General features: G+C 34.9%; 1 protein-coding gene across 2 annotated transcripts in view; it reads right to left on the bottom strand.

The window, feature by feature from the left end:
- Nucleotides 1–17,191, bottom strand: part of EFNA5 (ephrin A5) — a 333,896-nt gene that overhangs the window by 56,772 nt on the left and 259,933 nt on the right. For both annotated transcript variants that reach the window (XM_043977556.1, XM_043977557.1), the window contains exon 2: nt 2,285–2,577. In XM_043977556.1, coding sequence (XP_043833491.1) covers nt 2,285–2,577 — 293 coding nt within the window. The remainder of the gene's footprint in view (nt 1–2,284; nt 2,578–17,191) is intronic.

Here is a 17,191-nt window from a genome sequence, read left to right as displayed (position 1 = left end):
CATGCTTATGAAACATGGTTGAAAATTTAATTTCACTGAATATCAGGCCAATACAAGCTTTGTAAATGAACACCTCCTTGTTGCTAATTTTGGGCTATTTTACTTTTCATTTAAAAAAAGTAATTCCAGCAAAACTCATCTGAATAGCATAAAGCTCTTGATATTTTAAAACATTTTGGAACAATTACTTTGATGGGAGCTCTTGACAGTTAAATGACTCTGTTAAATGAATGTTATAGAAGACACATAATGATTTTTAGTGAAATATTGAATTTAACTAAAAATGAAGAAAACCAGTCATAAGCACCATGGGTATATTTGAATAATAATATCTTGCTTATAAAGCTCAATGCATTATGTATTTTTATAACAATCATGCTATCAACTCATTAGATCATGTGTACATTTCTCATCCCAGGGTTCCACACTCTTTATTGGCTTCCTGTTTTTGTTGTTTCCTTATCTGAGGAACCAATAAGGACGTCTCTAACTCTGCCCAAATACACTTTTTTACACTGGAATTGCATTTTCCTGTTAGGAAGTAAATAGAATCATCTGCCTATTCTGAAGCATTCATAGTTCTGTTTTTCTTGGTATTGTTCTCTTTCTCTCATTTGCTCCATGGGATTCCAAAGCAAAAAAAATGCACAAGTCTAAAACATAATACTCACAAAAAGTGTCAAATTGTGCCTATGCTGGCTGTTTTGGAATCCTTGTCATTTAACATTATTCTGAAATTCACTTATAGAATGTGAGACAGCATCAAAGCTTTTATATGTTTTCTTATAACAACCTCAGAAAATAAATATTGAAATAATAAAACTCTCATCACTTCACTCCTCCTTTTTACTACATGCCAATGTATGAGCAAATGGGCCATTTTTCATGTGAAGCTGAAATTCTTATGAAATTTTGTTTTGAGAGGGAAAAGGAGTAAGTAATGAAGAGTACTTTTTCTGTCTACACTGGATCTTACATGCCTTTATAAGTGTAATTTTACACAACTTTATGCTCCTTCCAAAGCAGACTTGCCATAGCTCTTCAAGTCCATACTCTGCCCTATGCCAGGAATAGCAGACACTCTCTCTACCTATGGTAATCCTTTAATGCTCAGATAAGATGCCACCTCTTAGTGAAGCTGTCACTTATTTCCAAGTCAAAAGTCATTCTTCAAATTCTCTCAGCACTCTGAATCTTTCTTATGCTTGTTCAAATTCTCTTTTCTATAATACTTATTTGTGCACATCTTATCTCTCTAGAAAGGTAAATTTTGTAAGATGTAAATTTCTTCAGGGCAGGACTAGAATCCTACTTATGACTGCTTCCCCCTGAGGATATATCACAGTACTCTACGCATATCAGATGCTCAATAAATATTTTTATTTACTTTCTAGGGTAAACTGAAGTATAAAAGACAATTCCATTCATGGTGGATAGTATTTTCGGATGTACAAATAATTCTGCTATGGGAAAGCTTTTTTTTAATGCAATTGTAATACTCTAAGTTTCTTAATAAACAGAAGAGCCCAAGATACATGACAAACTAAATGTTACTCAGAAAGTTGGATAAAAAGGATCACAGAAGATTTCTTATTGCAAGTGATAGGGGAAATGAGAAGGTAATTTGGAAGGTTATGAGCAAAAAGTTTTACTGAAAAAGCCTCTGAGTGCTGCTGTATATGGTCATTTACTAATCACAGGTGGGTAAACTCACTCACACTAGTTCACTTAGAAGATACTCCCTGCAGTACTTTATACTTTTTCCTGCTTAAAGACACAGCTGCTCTTAATAATTATCTTTTCTCCTTGGTGCAAAGAGATTATTTATCCTAAGCCTGCTGACATTCGCAGGAGTTTTAGCTTTCTCCACTGAAAATGTAGATGATTGAAAGGATATTGCTAACACCTGCATAAGAAATTCAATGACTCCATGGTATGTAAATTTAATTATTTTCTTTTTTCTATGGTTTTTTAAAAAACATTTCTGAGCTTTAGAAAAGTCCTAGCAGCATCTTTTCATTTAAAAGTGGTTCAGTGGTTCACTGAACAGGCTGACACACAATTTCATAGGGGGGGAAAAAAGCTGTACCTTTAATCTAATTTGTGCTTTCAATTCCCAGCTAATGTATCTAGGGAACCTGATGTCTGCATTTACTAAGAGACATCTGTAATGCATAGAGCCAAGCCCTCTGCAATTTCATGAAGCATAGGTGAAAAATTGGTCTAGATTCTTGCAGCTGCTATGCAACATAGCAGAGATTTATCAATTTCTCCATATACTCACAGATGTAGAAATATTCCCGGCCTGGCCTGAACTCAAATCCTAGAGAGAAGGGAGTGAAGAGCTGGAATTTTTCAGAAAATTTCAGTGGTCCATTTGGAGAATGAGGTCGATTACATTCCCACCTCTTGAACCCTTTGGAGGTGTGGTCACAAGAGCTATAGCCATCAAAGTTCACCATGTAGAGGACATAACGCTCTGTCTTATCTTCAGGGACTGAGTCCTCATAGTGAGGGCAGAACACATCCAGGTAGTCATTAATGCAAACATCAATGTGGTAGTCACCTCTCTGGAATCTAGGAGAAAAGGAGGAAAGGATCAGGTTATTCACAGGCAAAGAGCTCTCTGTCCAGAGGTATCATGTTATACAGTGCAGTCACTTCACAATGGTTAGGCTCAGGAACAGAACTAGCATCTACATTACGGTGGTGTTATTGCATGAGATTGTTGGGCTCTGTACAGGGATTTCTGTGTTTCATTACTTGAGCTACTATGTAATCAAATCCAAGTAATCATAAATTGTTATAGTGGGGTTTCACTCTATTTAGTTTACCCTGTATGCAACATTAGAATTACATTAAAAGTTTTAAAGGTGTACTGTTTCATGTTCCTGAGTTAACCGTGTAGTCAATTTTCAATTATCATCATTAATGAAGGGGCAGGAAAAGAAAGAATTACATATACAAATAGACCACAAACCTCATTTTAATTCATCAACTCTATTTTCTTCCCAGCCTCATATATCTTTCTAAACTGAATTTCTAAAAGTACATGAAATGTTCCTCTTTCTTCCTTTTTTGAATTTACTTTCAGGAGGAGGTTTGGTGAATACTAAAAAGGAGAATGTTAAAAGCACAAGCAATAAATATGAATGATTCTTATGACATCAAATATATGTAAACACACATCAATTCTGACCTACGGTATAATCAAGTTATTTCCACCAATCAATTGAACACTTTCACAGAATATACCAATTCAAATCAGCATGGGAAATGGTAGAAAAGACAGTTGGAAAAAAAGCTGAAAAACTAGTTACAGGAGGGTTGGAAGTATCATCTCTAAAATCTTATAATATTTTGAGCCAGAAATTTGTTTTTTAGAAGTAGCTAAAAAGTGTTTCTAGCATAGAAAACTACAATGAGGCAACAAAAAAGATTTTTTTAAAAACCACTTAATGTTGTGTTGGCAAGCCTTAGAAGACTCATTATAACAGTCAATGTTTCCTCAAAAAAACAAAAACAATAACATCATCATCCCAGCTCAAAATAAACAAAAGAATCTTAGTGTTGGAAGGGATTTCAAAAGGTTATGTAGTCCAAACTTCTATTCATTCTTCAATATCCCTTAAAAGTTCAACCTCTGCCTAAACACTTTTTGGGGGGGGGTGCGGCAATTGGGGTTAAGTGACTTGCCCAGGGTCACACAGCTAGTAAGTGTTAAGTGTCTGAGGCTGGATTTGAACTCAGGTCCTCCTGAATCCAGGGCTGGTGCTCTATCCACTATGCCACCTAGCTGCCCCTGTCTAAACACTTTTAGTAAGGGGTAACACATTATTTTGAGACACAAACTGTTCCATGGTTAGATGAATCAAATTATCAGAAAGTTATTCATTATATACATCTGAATTATATCTCTCCCATGTGACTCATTTGTTGGCTCTACTCATTCAGAAGTGATAACATAATAAGTCATTTTCTCTCTTCTCCAAGACATACCTTCAAATATATAACATTATTATGTTATAACACTACTCCATGAAGAACATATCCAATTACTCAAATTGTTCACCTAATAATATTATTTTCAGAACCTTCACCATGGTAGTGGTCTTCTCTACACATTCTAGTTCAACAATTTTCCTCTTAAAGTATGGTGCCCAAAACTGAATATGATATGATCTAATCGGTACAGACTAGAGTGGAACTATTTATTAACTGTCTTGATCTACTTCCTGAACTTTTTAATGTATCTTAAAATTACATGTTATCTGGGAACCAGAGTATAACACTTTTTTGCCACTGAAGAACACCAGGCAGGGCTAAAAAATGATAACCACTTCTTAGCACATATAAAAATTAGGGATGGGAGGAAAACCATAGCAAATGGAAGGGCAGAAAATCATAGACATAAAAATTAACCCCTATTTTGCCCCCAAACAAATCAATTAGAAGGTAAATCAACGACATTACTTCCTAAATTCTATTCTCAAATGTAAAACTATCACCATTTATCCCCTGTGGTTTTCAGACTAATCACACTTTAACTTAAAAGAAGTGAAAAATCATAGACGTTTACATCTGGGAAGAAAATCATCTGGACCAACATCCTCAATTTACAGACAAGAAAAGTGAGGCCCCACGTTCTTAAATGATTGACTCAAGTTCACACAAAAGTAAGTGGCAAAATCAGGAATAATAAACCTAAAATCTTCTTATTACAAATCTGGCATCTTATCACAGAATAATTATCTCTAGATCTTCCTCTTTAAAAAATGCAGAACAAAAGCAAACCCCCTTCATTAGGCTGCATCTATTTCCTTGCTGCACAGATATTGGGTTATTGATACTTATATTTACAGCTGTCTTATGATCATTTCATTTATTATTGGCAAGATGCTTTGTCAAGATGCAAGGAAAGCCCATGATGCTTTTAAAAGATTTTTAAAAAGCAATGTAACATTGTTGCCAAAGTATAAAAAGGAGATGCTGCAATATTCAGCTAAAAGGATGCTGGGATATGAATCATCAGCACACAGAATAATTTGACAGTTCTGAATGAGTGCCATAGGAGAGATGCAGCACTGTCCAGATGCACTTTGTATTATCATAATTTTTATTTAGGTTGCTGTTGATGACAATTTAAAAAAATTCATTGGTGTTTTCTGTCACTCATTTTAGTCCCTAGAGCTATGTATTATTGAAAACTGGAAAAGTTAAATAGATTCCCCAAATGTTTGGAACAGTCCAAGACCAGAGGACCTTCAAAAGAAGTTACAGACCTCAAACTTTAACTCAGATTTCACAAACTGTCTCAAGTATTTTACAGTACATATTTCATTCTCTTCCCAATATTTACTCAAAAATGTTATCATTCTTTCAAGTGCTAAATATGACTGTTCTATCCCACTGTAGGATTTTCCAGTTAGTTTTCATTTTCAGTAAATGTTGTTTCTTCTCCCTCTTCCTCTTCTTCTTCTTCCTTTTTCCCTTCCCTTCCCCTTCTGTGTACTTAGTGTACCATATAATAATGAATTAATGGCAGTTACCAATGAGGCTTCCATTGAAATACAGTCCTAAGGGTACAGAATGAGACTTTTGGGGGCAGGGGGCAATAAACCATTCAGGAGTTTGTTTTGCTTGACTTTAAGTATTTGCTATGAGGGAATTTTTTTTCCAGTAGAAATGAAGGAAAAAACCATTTTTATTCACTGGGGAAAAGGCATTTAAGTTTTAAAAACTATCTTCCTATTTTATCATCTTGCCTCAAGCTTCTCCCTAGTTCCCCTAATAGCCAACAATATAATTTTCCTAAAGCACAGTCCTGAAAATATTATCATTCTGCTCAATAAATCTAGTGATTCCCTATTACCTCTAGGATTAAGTATAAACTTCTCTGTTTGGCATTTAAAGCTTTTCACAATCTGATGCCAATTTCACTTTACAATACTCTTGTACATTACTTCTTTCCATATAACCCTACAGTAAAGACATAATGTTCTACTTGCTGTTCTTCACACACACCACTCCAACTATTATTATAAATAGGCTCTTGCACTGCCTATCCCCAATACCTAAAATGTTCTCTTTCCTCATCTCAGCCTCTTGAAATCTCTGATTTTCTTCAAAACTCAACTGAAGCACCACCTTCTACATGAAGCCTTTCTCAATTCCTTTAGCTGCTGGGCCTTTCCTCCCCAAACTATGTTGTATTCATTTGGAATATATTCTATATATTCTTGTATATATACATGTTGTCTCCTCCATTCTAATGTAAGCTCCTTATGTCCACTTTTGTCTACTTTGGTATCTCCAGTGCTTATCACAGTACTTGGCACATGTTGATACTTAATAAGTACTTGTTGATCAGCAGATTGATTGATTTTTGAATCATTACTTCCTGATGCAATTTAGAATGGTCTATACTGGGGCCTTCAAGATGCAGTGTGCATAGTGGATACAGAGTTGGTCTTTGAGTTAGGAAAATCAGTAATCAAGTGTTGTATCTGACAGATACTATGTAGGTGACCATGGCAAACCCTTAAATCTTCAGTGCTCCAAAAAATTCTTTATGTTCTGAAGTTACACACTTTTGAGGAGGAATAGTGTAAAAGAAGATAGAAAATAGAGTAAACATCATGGGAAGGGAATAGGATGGAAGGAAATAGTTATGATGATTTTGCCCTTATAGTCATAAGGGCAAAAGTATGGTACCTACTTTGCTGGGCAATTGTGAAGAAATTCTTTGTGAAGTTTAAGGTACTATATAAAAGTTATGATGAACAGGATGCTATCAGAAAAAAAATGGAAAGACCTACATGAACTGAAGCAGAGTGAAATGTACTGTAAACAAAATAACAGTAATAGTATAGGATGATCTGCTGGGAAGCACGTGGTTATTCTCAGCAAGGCAATGATATAATATAACTCTGAAGGACTTATGAAAATTGCAATTCATCTACAGAGAAAGAACTGATGGTATCTGAAAACAGATTGAAGCATAATTTTTTGACAGTTCCTTAATCTGAAGGGTTTTTTATCTGTTTTCTCTTACAACCTAGCTAATGTGGAGATGTTTTCCATGACTACTCATGTATAACTTATATTGAATTGCTTGAGTTCTTGGAGGTGGGGAGTGGGACGGGAGGGAGGAAGAGAAGTTGGAACACAAAGTTGTAAAAATTTGATGTCAAAATTTGTTTTTACATGTAATTTGGAAAATAAAATTCTAAACAGAAAAAAAAAACTTGAAGGGACAAGAAAAAAATAAAGGTTCATTTACATAAAAAAGATCTGAAGTTACAAATGTAAATGACTCATCTGCAGCAGTAAAATGTCCACACTAGGGAGTTCCCTTCACCAATGAAACCATAGGTATTGACTGGAGGAAAATAAAATGCTTTTATCTTCAACTGATATTTCTGACATGTCAATGAAACTATATCAAGGGAACCATGTACCGAGGTATATTAATATGAAACTCCCGAATGAAGTTTCTTATTTCCATTAATATACAAAGAGTATTACTAAAAGTTAGGAAAGAAAGCTAAGACATTTTTTTCCCTTTCTGTGTTATATTTTTTTAAGGACTTAATCATGGAACTATTAGTCTGTCCTAACTAGGTAGAAGGCTGTTGAATTCTAAACTTATTTTAATCAAGGAAGGATGGAAGGAATAAAAAAAGAAAGGAAAGAAAGAAAGAATGAATGAAGCACTTATTAAGTACTTACTATGACACAGGCACTGGGAATACAAATGCAAAAAAAAGAAAAATATATATATATATATTTATAGGGGAAGGAAGTGAAACGTGAGAGACAGGTGGAAAGAAAGTAGCTGGCATGGGACAGTGGAAAGAAGGAAGGGAAAGGGGCATGGTATTGAAGTCCAGAGAAAGTCACATGGAGAGCAAGGATGAAGAAGGTAGGTTCAGCTAGGCCCCTCCACAAAATGGATACTCCAGGAGGACCTTAACAACAGGATGGGATGAGCAGGCCAATGGGGGCAGTAGGCTCAATATTCCTATTATAGGGGAACTAAATTATAACTTCTTCAGTTATAAGACAACTTTGTTACTCTGAAAAGGAAGATAAATGACATTTGTGTTCAAAAGCTAAGTAAACATTTGATGAACTACTGATATTTCTAATCTCAGGGTACTTTTCCAATCATCCCTCCAACACCTATTTCCAATAACAAACCACCCAATATCAAAACTAAATCCAGAAAATAAATTTGACAGTCTTTTTTTTTACTCTTTCTATTAATTTATAATTTAATATTAGAATATGACCTCTTTTTAAAATAAAATAACTTATTAGCTTCCCTTAAACAAATGCATAGTTCAAACTGCAATAAAAGTGAGGAAGAATAGATTTGCAAATATGTTTTGTGAGAATATGTGAAAAGTAGCAGTCCCTGTTTGTAACAAAACAAGCTTCCTCCTCTTTCCCTTCTGCTACTCACATCTACACAGAATGTAAACCTTATGCTTCCCTAAAGCCTCTCTCACAACAGATGTTCTTTTTGTGGTCCTCAAGCAGTTACAGTAGAAACTACACATCTTAAAGGGAAGCTTAGGGCAACATGAAGAATATTAGCACTTATAACATCCCTAAAATATATTTCTTTTGTTCACTTTCACCTTCCTTTCAAAACACATACACATGAAGAAATATACTATTATCTGACACATACACACATACATAGTAAAGCATTTTACATGTATTACCTCACTTGATCCTCAGAACAACCTTTAAATGCTATCCAATATTATTATTGGATACTACCAATATCATCATGTCCATTTTAGTAATGGAGAAACAGAATCAGAGACATTAAGTGATTTGCTTTGTCACACAGCAAGGAAATGTTAAGAGACAGAACTTGAAACTTTAAACAAAAAATTTTAATGTTTTTTAAAAAGAGAAGGGACTTGAATCAGATATTTCTTGACTTCTGATTCAGCACATATATTATACATCTTATCTTTTAAATGTACTGGTAGTTAAGCTTTCTTTTAAGGAGATAATTGATTCAGTATCACTGAAATTTTCATGATTGTAAAGAAAATTAAGAATAAGTAATTCTATGAGGTATGTGGAGAACATTAGATATAAGTTGTTTCAATCCAGTTTTCTATCACCAGCACATACCAGGAAAATTCCTACTTTTACAAATACAGAATAGTTGGTATTTTAGAAAAATCACAATAGTAAATTTTAGTGATGTCACCTCTTTATCTTTTGTCAGGAGCGCAATGAATTGACAGCCACCTCCCGCCCCCCGCCCCAACTTCAACACCCTACTCCTCCCCAAATACATTTTGTACAGAGAAACACAAGACAACTGTCAAAATATTGTGAACCTAATTTTGTTGCTCTGTTTATCCATTAATGCAAATTCAAACACTGTCAGTGATTTTTTTTTTTGTAATACCAAATTCTGGGCATGAAAGCCTTGACTTGAATTCAGTAACTGTAGGTCACTGAAATAAGACATACTTCACTTAACTAGATATTTAGAATGCAATAATGGCTTTGTATACTGGCCCAATTCTATTTATTGCTTTTTTTAAAAATGCAATATAAAATCCTATTTTGAAAAATGTCATAACTGACACTAATTGCCCATTATCATAATGATGGATTTTAAAAAACAAAATTTTTTATTGTTGCTTTCTCCAGGCAAATCACATTAGTCATGATGTGCTTTTATTAGTGTACATCACAAGAATAGCACCTATCTTAAAAGAGGGTACATTAAATGTTTCCTCTTCTAGTGTCTTGCTTTCACTCATTTGAAGTTTATTTTCTTAAGCTCCAAAGTAAACAGAATTAACATGGCAGACCCTAACACAAATTGCAGTGGAGGCATAGGAAGCTCTATAATTGGTTCTAAACTGCTTAGATGAGCCTAAGGCAGATAGTGAATTCTTGGCTTTTAAAAATGTGTCAATATCAAAAGGCTTAACCAAGATTGAACAAAACCAACAAACTGATCACTTTAACATTTGAGGACATGATACATTTTGCTACAGCAGCCTCTTACAGGATGTTAACAAAAAGTTTCTTTCCAGAACCTAGTGAGCAATGCCTTCCTTGACAAAACTGCAGAATCACTTTCCTTCAATCACCCATAGCACTGCATTAAGTAATATATTTAACACTGTGCCTGTTGTTTAAACCCAGATTCATAGAAAAAGTTGCGGAAAAGATCAAAAAGGTTACCCAATCCATCTTGTAAAGGCTGGATTAAAACAACTTGATTGTATTCAAAAAAATGTCAGGCTCAATCCAATAAATCACCTGCCGAAATGCCTTTCCCAAAGCCTTTTTGTGTCCTATTAGAAGAGTCCTTAGTCTAGGCTTCATTTCATAATATCAATAAATCTCCTTCACACAAAGATTATTTTAAAGAAAAAACAATTTAACAGTTCAAGTGCTTTAGCAATGCATAAATACAAACTGAAGTGTTTATTATGCACAATTCATAATGAACATTGCTATCCCAAACTCTACACTTGCTACACATGAATAAATGATAAAACAATGTAATGTACCTATGACTTAGAAACTCATGCCTTCAGCCCTAGATGTGTCCAAACCTTGCCGGGTAAACATGAGGAAACCTTTTAACCTCTTCAAACCTCAGTTTCTTTGTCTGAAAAATGGATCTGACTCTTGCTCTAACTTACAGGACTGCTGAAAAGTTCAAATTCAGCAATACTTAAAAAGTACTTTGTAACTATAGTGCAATAGTTAAATTATTATGCCAAGTTACCTCGATAGTATTGAGTTGTTTTGTACCAGCTGTTGTTTAAAATAATAAAAATAACACTTAAATCATAGTTCTGAGGATGGAGAGAAAAAACTTCTAAATAAGCTAGTTTCATGGCATCTCTTTTCCCTTTGGTCTTCATTACCACAAAGCAAATATATCCTCAGCAAGAATTATTTGATGGGACTCAACAAAGAAATAAATTTTCATAACTGCATTGCAAATGTAATAAAGATATCTGTGCTTTGACACAAAATATGAAAACAGCAATATTTAAAAAGAAAAACTAGTAATAACTAGTGCTTTTCTTTTGGGGGGGCAGGGCAATGAGGGTTAAATGACTTGCTCAGGGTCACACATCTATCTAGTAAGTGTCAAGTGTCTGAGGTCGGATTTGAACTCAGGTCCTCCTGAATCCCAGGCTGGTGCTTTATTCACTATGCCACCTAGATGACCCTACCTAGTGCCTTCTATATCAAAATAGCATAACTTGATGGAACATGATGGTCTTATAAGTGAAGGTCAAGAAGAGGAGACACAAGCATCACAGTTTCAAAGACAAAAAAACAATGATCACAACTGGTATTCTAGCAGTGGTTTAAAAAAAAAAGTATGCCTAGAGTAGGAGACAACTTAAGTACCTAAAGCAGAGTGAAAGTTCTTCTCTTGTCATCAAGTCCTCTATTCAATTACCATTTATTGGGATAATTAAACAGTGGAAAGTGATGCCAGGCTAATTGTTAGATTATGATAATTACATGTCTTTGCTATGCTACAGCTGATCAAAATAAGATGTGGTCCCATGCACTTAGCTAAAGCTGCTCTGTAATCGTCAGGCTTCTATAGAAAGCCTAGTCATTTATTACCAGTCCATTACAAATCAGGCAGAGAAGCTTATTATTTGTAATGTTTCTTTCTTGCTTACTCTTTTTTTCCCCAACACAATCTGCTGGAATAAGACTCCCAAAAGGTTAAGCCTAAACTTTTGCCTCCGACTGGCTCACTTCCATCACAATTACACAGCCGAGTAGCATCAGGCTCCTGTGTCTGAGAGGGTTCATTGGGCTGCTTCAGAATAGCTAGCAGCCACCCATCACATTGGCAGGAAGACCTAAGGCCTCTGTCAACTGTGAAATGTGTCACAGGGAGTCACATACAGGGACAATTAATCCTTTGACATTCTAGACCAGTGAATCTAGCTCTGGGGATGATCAAACTCTTTAGTTCTAGTCTATATTGTTCCAGTTTGAGATTTTCCTAAGGTTCTGCTAATAGCACTTTTAGGAAATTTTGATTGGCCCTAGATCAGTTGTGTGCCTTTCCTAATCTGGGAATTTAGGTTCCTATTTGAAAGTCTAGGACCAGGCTAAGGATCTGATTTTTGAGAGGGACATTCCAGTGTCACTATTTGGGGAGGGAAGGAAAACCAATTCATTCCCCCTTAGAACTTTGGCATTAGGGATGACTGACCTTCCTAGGGTCACCACCAAAAGCAAGGACAATATTCACTCTTATTACCATGATGGGAGTTCAGAATTATCCTCAAGAATATTTGACCTCCAACATGATCACCACTGGCATTTCCCACTAAATTCCCACAAAGTCAAGCCAAAAAAGATTTCTGTGGCCTCTGCCAAGAGGCAAAAGAAAAGTTACAGAGAATAAGCAATAAGGTCCAAAGAATTTTTAGAATTGTCAATATTTATGATGCTTCTGATAGGTTTATGGTACAATTAAGAACCCCCCCTTTTTAAGAGAATGGAATCTTTCAAGGTGAAGAGTTGAGATTAATATCAATTGCACTTAGATAAATCTTCAATAGAAAAGAAAGCAAATGATGGATGGCAAGGAAAAGATGGAGGAAGGAAGGTAGAAAAGAGGTTAAATATAAGGTGCAATTCCTTGGATAGAACTCAATAAACATCTGTTGATTTGAGTGTTAGTTTGGCGAGGTTGAGGCAGGAAAGGCAGGGGACTGCATTTTTTAATAAGGGGGGAAGGATTGCATTTTTCTAAATAAGGATATTGACTATTTCAGAACACAAATTAATTCACAACACTGAGAAAACTATGTATTATCACTCAAGTACTCTGTTATCTCACAATTTCAGCAAGGCTTTCACCCAGGAGATAAAATGAAAGGTGTTATAGAAAAGTCACATGTTCTTTGCCTTTCTTTCACCGTAACAATATGAAAAGATTATGCTACTATACTTCATAAATAATATTAAAGTCCATTCTTATGTGATGTCAGAACAGTGCTTGAAATGCCTTACTTTATACTAATATATGTGAAGCTATGATTTTGTATGAGCATTTCTTGCTAGACTCTGGCTTGAAATTCAAGCTAGGAGAGGCCCTTCAGAATAACACATTTAACAAAAAGGTTTTGTACCACTTAGTAGTATTCTTTCCTCCCCACATTCATTACAATGATGTTCATTCATATAAATGGGTCCTATATTTACTTTTTATAGCCTGTACCACAGAAAGTTAGAGGCAAGAAAAATGCAAACATAAAAATAACCCCCTAACTAATTGTTCTTCCCTGAGGAAACATAAGGAGAAAGGAGAAACTTTTTTCTAAATCATTTATTTCCCATAGATAAATCTGGGCACTTAAGGGATCCTCGGGTACTTGGTAAAGACCAAGTTAAATGCTTGTTTTTTTTGATGACAGAAAATATTTTCCTCTTTCTTTAAAATCAACTCCACTATCCCAACATCCATGTTTGGAATGGGATTGCAGTTCAAAGTAAATACACATGACCTTCTTGATCTGCAAAAAATTTTGTTCTGCTTTTGTCTCTGAAGGAAAGCACTTGTCTAGTCTGCAGGGTTTCAGGGGCACAATTGTACCAAAACGTGTAGATGATAAAGTAAGAGGGTGAAAAGGGGGCACCTCCATGCTGTGGGACATGTCACGTCATTGATCCTGAAGAAAACAGGCTCATCCTGGGCTTCTTGCAATATCAGTACCTCAAATCCCTGTAACTGCAGCTTTTATCTCTGTACAAATTTTTCATGGTTTGGGGGAGCTAAATTTCTAAGGTGGGCCATACTGGTAAAGGAGGAAAAAAAGAAAACTATAAGATATTGTGTTAAAGGTAACACTTTTCTTTGCTAAATTTTAAATGTTTATTGATCCTAATAAAAAAAAATTGAGGGGGCAGCTAGGTGGCACAGTGGATAAAGCAATGGCTCTGGATTCAGGGGTACCTGAGTTCAAATCTGGCCTCAGACATTTGGCACTTACTAGCTGTGTGACCCTGGGCAAGTCACTTATCCCCTATTGCCCTGCAAAAAACAACAAAAAAACAAAATTGAGATACTACTCCAAAAGGGATATAAAAATAAGCTGGGGATTCAAAATAAAATATGTAATTCATCTCTGAAATAATAACACATGTGAAGATATATTTTTGCTGGATTTATTTATGGAATGCATTCATAGGACTTTAAATTCAAATAAATAAATTCAAAACAAATATTGATTTTTAAATCAAGAGGGAAATTAGATTTGCAGACCTAGAATAGGAAGTGCATCTTTCAACAAGGTTCCTGGAATGCTAATGTACAAGTTAATATAATATTCTCATGAAAACACTCTCAATTGCTCCCACTCAAGACATATAACATCCAGTTCATGTTTCTGAAAACATTCACAACAACAGCCAAGTCACACCCATGAATCCTAGACATTAGCAGAAAAATTTACATCTTCCATATACACATGCATATTAAACAATAACAAAACAGGGCTACCTAGTAACATGCTAGCCATGTGTCTAGCCTGGAAGACACTGTCTATGGGTTTAATAGAATTCAGATCCATGATCAGTGTTGTTAATTCTGCATTGAGGCATGTACTGATATACATTAATGGATGAGGAGACAATCTTCCATCTTAGCAATGTGGTTGTATAACAGTTATTGGGCTAGACTTGGAGTCAAGCAGACCCCAGTTCAAATCCTGACTCAAAAACTTTCTGGTTGAGTATACCTCACTCAACTTCAGTTCCCTCCTCTAGAGAGAGAGAATAATAATAGCACCTATTTTCTGAGGTTGTTGTGAAAAGCAAATGACATGTGTAAAGTGCTTGAAAACCTAAAAGGGTTACATAAATATTAGGTAATATCATCATCATCCCTGATGATTTGGCATTCTGCAGGTATAGACAGAAAAAGAACACCGACATAAGAGGAGTAGGAACACTGACCAGTTAGATTAGAATGAGCAATATATCACACTAAGGCATGGAAAGAAGGTTTGGAAACCTGTTTGCATGTCCAATTAAAACAAGAACAACAAACTAGAAAGGTCTTTATTTGAAAGCACTACATTAGCGAAGGAAATTAAGATACCCTAAAGTGTATAGTGGATCCAGTGATAAATTATGGTTCAGAATAGAGAATTCACAATGGAAATTTACATTATAAAACTATTATGCAATAAACAGAAATGTATAGCATGTAAAGCTGAGGTATTATCTCCTCAGCAACTTAATTTCAAGCATAAAGAATTTCTTGGGGAAGTAGCACCATTTAAGTTGTTGGAACAGATTTGTGTCCATTTTTAATTAATGCTTGTAAAGTTCTCAGAAACATTTGGAAGTACTGTGGAAGCATTAAATATTGCTGCTGTTAGAAATTAGGACATTTTAAAATTCATACTCAGTATGAGGAATTGTTTTGATTCCAATGACTAGAAAAGAATTTATAAGACAACTCAAAACTGGATATATTACTGCTATTCTTTTTAATGGCATATTATACTCCTGCTTCTCCAAGCACTCACTGAATTGAAAAAATGGAATTTTCATCATTAAATTAACAGCTGTTTATTATTTATCTACTGTAGCCATGAACTTTTCTAAACATCAACATTAAGTGACCTGGATTCAAAGTAATTTTTTGTCAGTGTTGTCAACAGAATTAAAATCAAAACTTCTCACTTCGAAAACCAGTAGTGTATTTATTTTGTATTCTTAAACACTACAACTATTTTCCAGCACTCAGCTATAATAATTACAGATTTCATGTTCACAGCATGAATTACTCAAGCTTGCTAAAGACAGATTACAGGAGACCTATCCAAAGAGAGTTGTCTGAGGTCTCTTTACTTTTTTGTTTTGTTTTGTTTTGTTGTTTTTTGGTGGGGCAATGGAGGTTAAGTGACTTGCCAAGGGTCACACAGCTAGTAAGTGTTAAGTGTCTGAGGTCAGATTTCAACTCAGGTACTCCTGAATCCAGGGCCGGTGCTCTATCCACTGCGCCACCTTTACTTTAACAAATTTCACATGAGCCCTAAGTCTGAGTCAGAAGCCCTGGGAGCTCTTTCTTGCTGTCTGTGTGACCTTGGATAACTCATATCACTTCTCTGGGTTTCAGTATCTTCAATCTGTAAAATGTCTTCCAACTATAAACCTATGCTCCAATGATATAGCTGAATGAAAATTTGGCATATTGAGAAGTTGTTGATTCTGGGCCATTTAATATTATTGAAGTTTTTTTTTTTCTTCTCAATCTCATGAAAAAGAAAAAAAACATAAGCAAGTTGGCTCATGTTTTCCTATTTTAAAAAAGTCTGCTGATTATGGTATTGATTGTCTCCTGCATTAGTTATTTCCAAATGAAAGTTTCCTGTGTCATATCACTCTAGTTCAATACCATTTTTATTGCTCTAATAAAACAATGCTATAACACAGTAATAAAGTACTGATTGCTATTAACCATAATGGGAGAATTAAAATGTGGCCTATTTTTAAAATATACAAAGAAATCATAAAGATACTAAAAGTATGTATTTGAGGCTATTTTCTTTACTAATTTTTACCTTCTGGATTAAGAGCAATTTTGTATCATCAAAGAAACAGACAAGTGTTTTCTTCTCTGTTTTGTAAAGAAAAACTATACATGTAGTATAGTCTCTGGGATGGAATTTCTGCAGGGCTTACAAAAAGTGTGATAGGTTCTCCAGTTAATATAAAAGGCAACAATATGACCTTTAGATGCTCCAACTTCCAATCCCACAGTTCCCTCTAATACCAAATACTACCAAATATCTAAGTTCTTCTAAATATATACATTATTTCGCAACACTGCCTGTGACCTTGGGCAAGTCATTTTCCCCCTTCTTTGGACCTCAATTTCCTCATTTGTAAAATGAATGGAGAAAACTTCCTGTCCTGTGAGGTCTCTTCTAGATCTAACAATCAGAAGTTTTTGTTTGTTTTCTAAAGGGTATATCACTCACTATAAATATCACATTGGACCCTGTAATAAAATTGTGCCTCAAACACACTAAAATTTAAAAAAGAAGTACAATTTGGGACTAAAGATGCAAAACATACTGAAGCTGATATAGCTAGGGAAGTAATAGCCCTTCTTTCATAACTTTGATTTTTAACA

The sequence above is a fragment of the Dromiciops gliroides genome, chromosome 1 (assembly GCF_019393635.1).
Source record: "Dromiciops gliroides isolate mDroGli1 chromosome 1, mDroGli1.pri, whole genome shotgun sequence".
Taxonomy (NCBI): Eukaryota; Metazoa; Chordata; class Mammalia; order Microbiotheria; family Microbiotheriidae; genus Dromiciops; species Dromiciops gliroides.
This window is presented reverse-complemented; position numbering and strand designations above follow the sequence as displayed.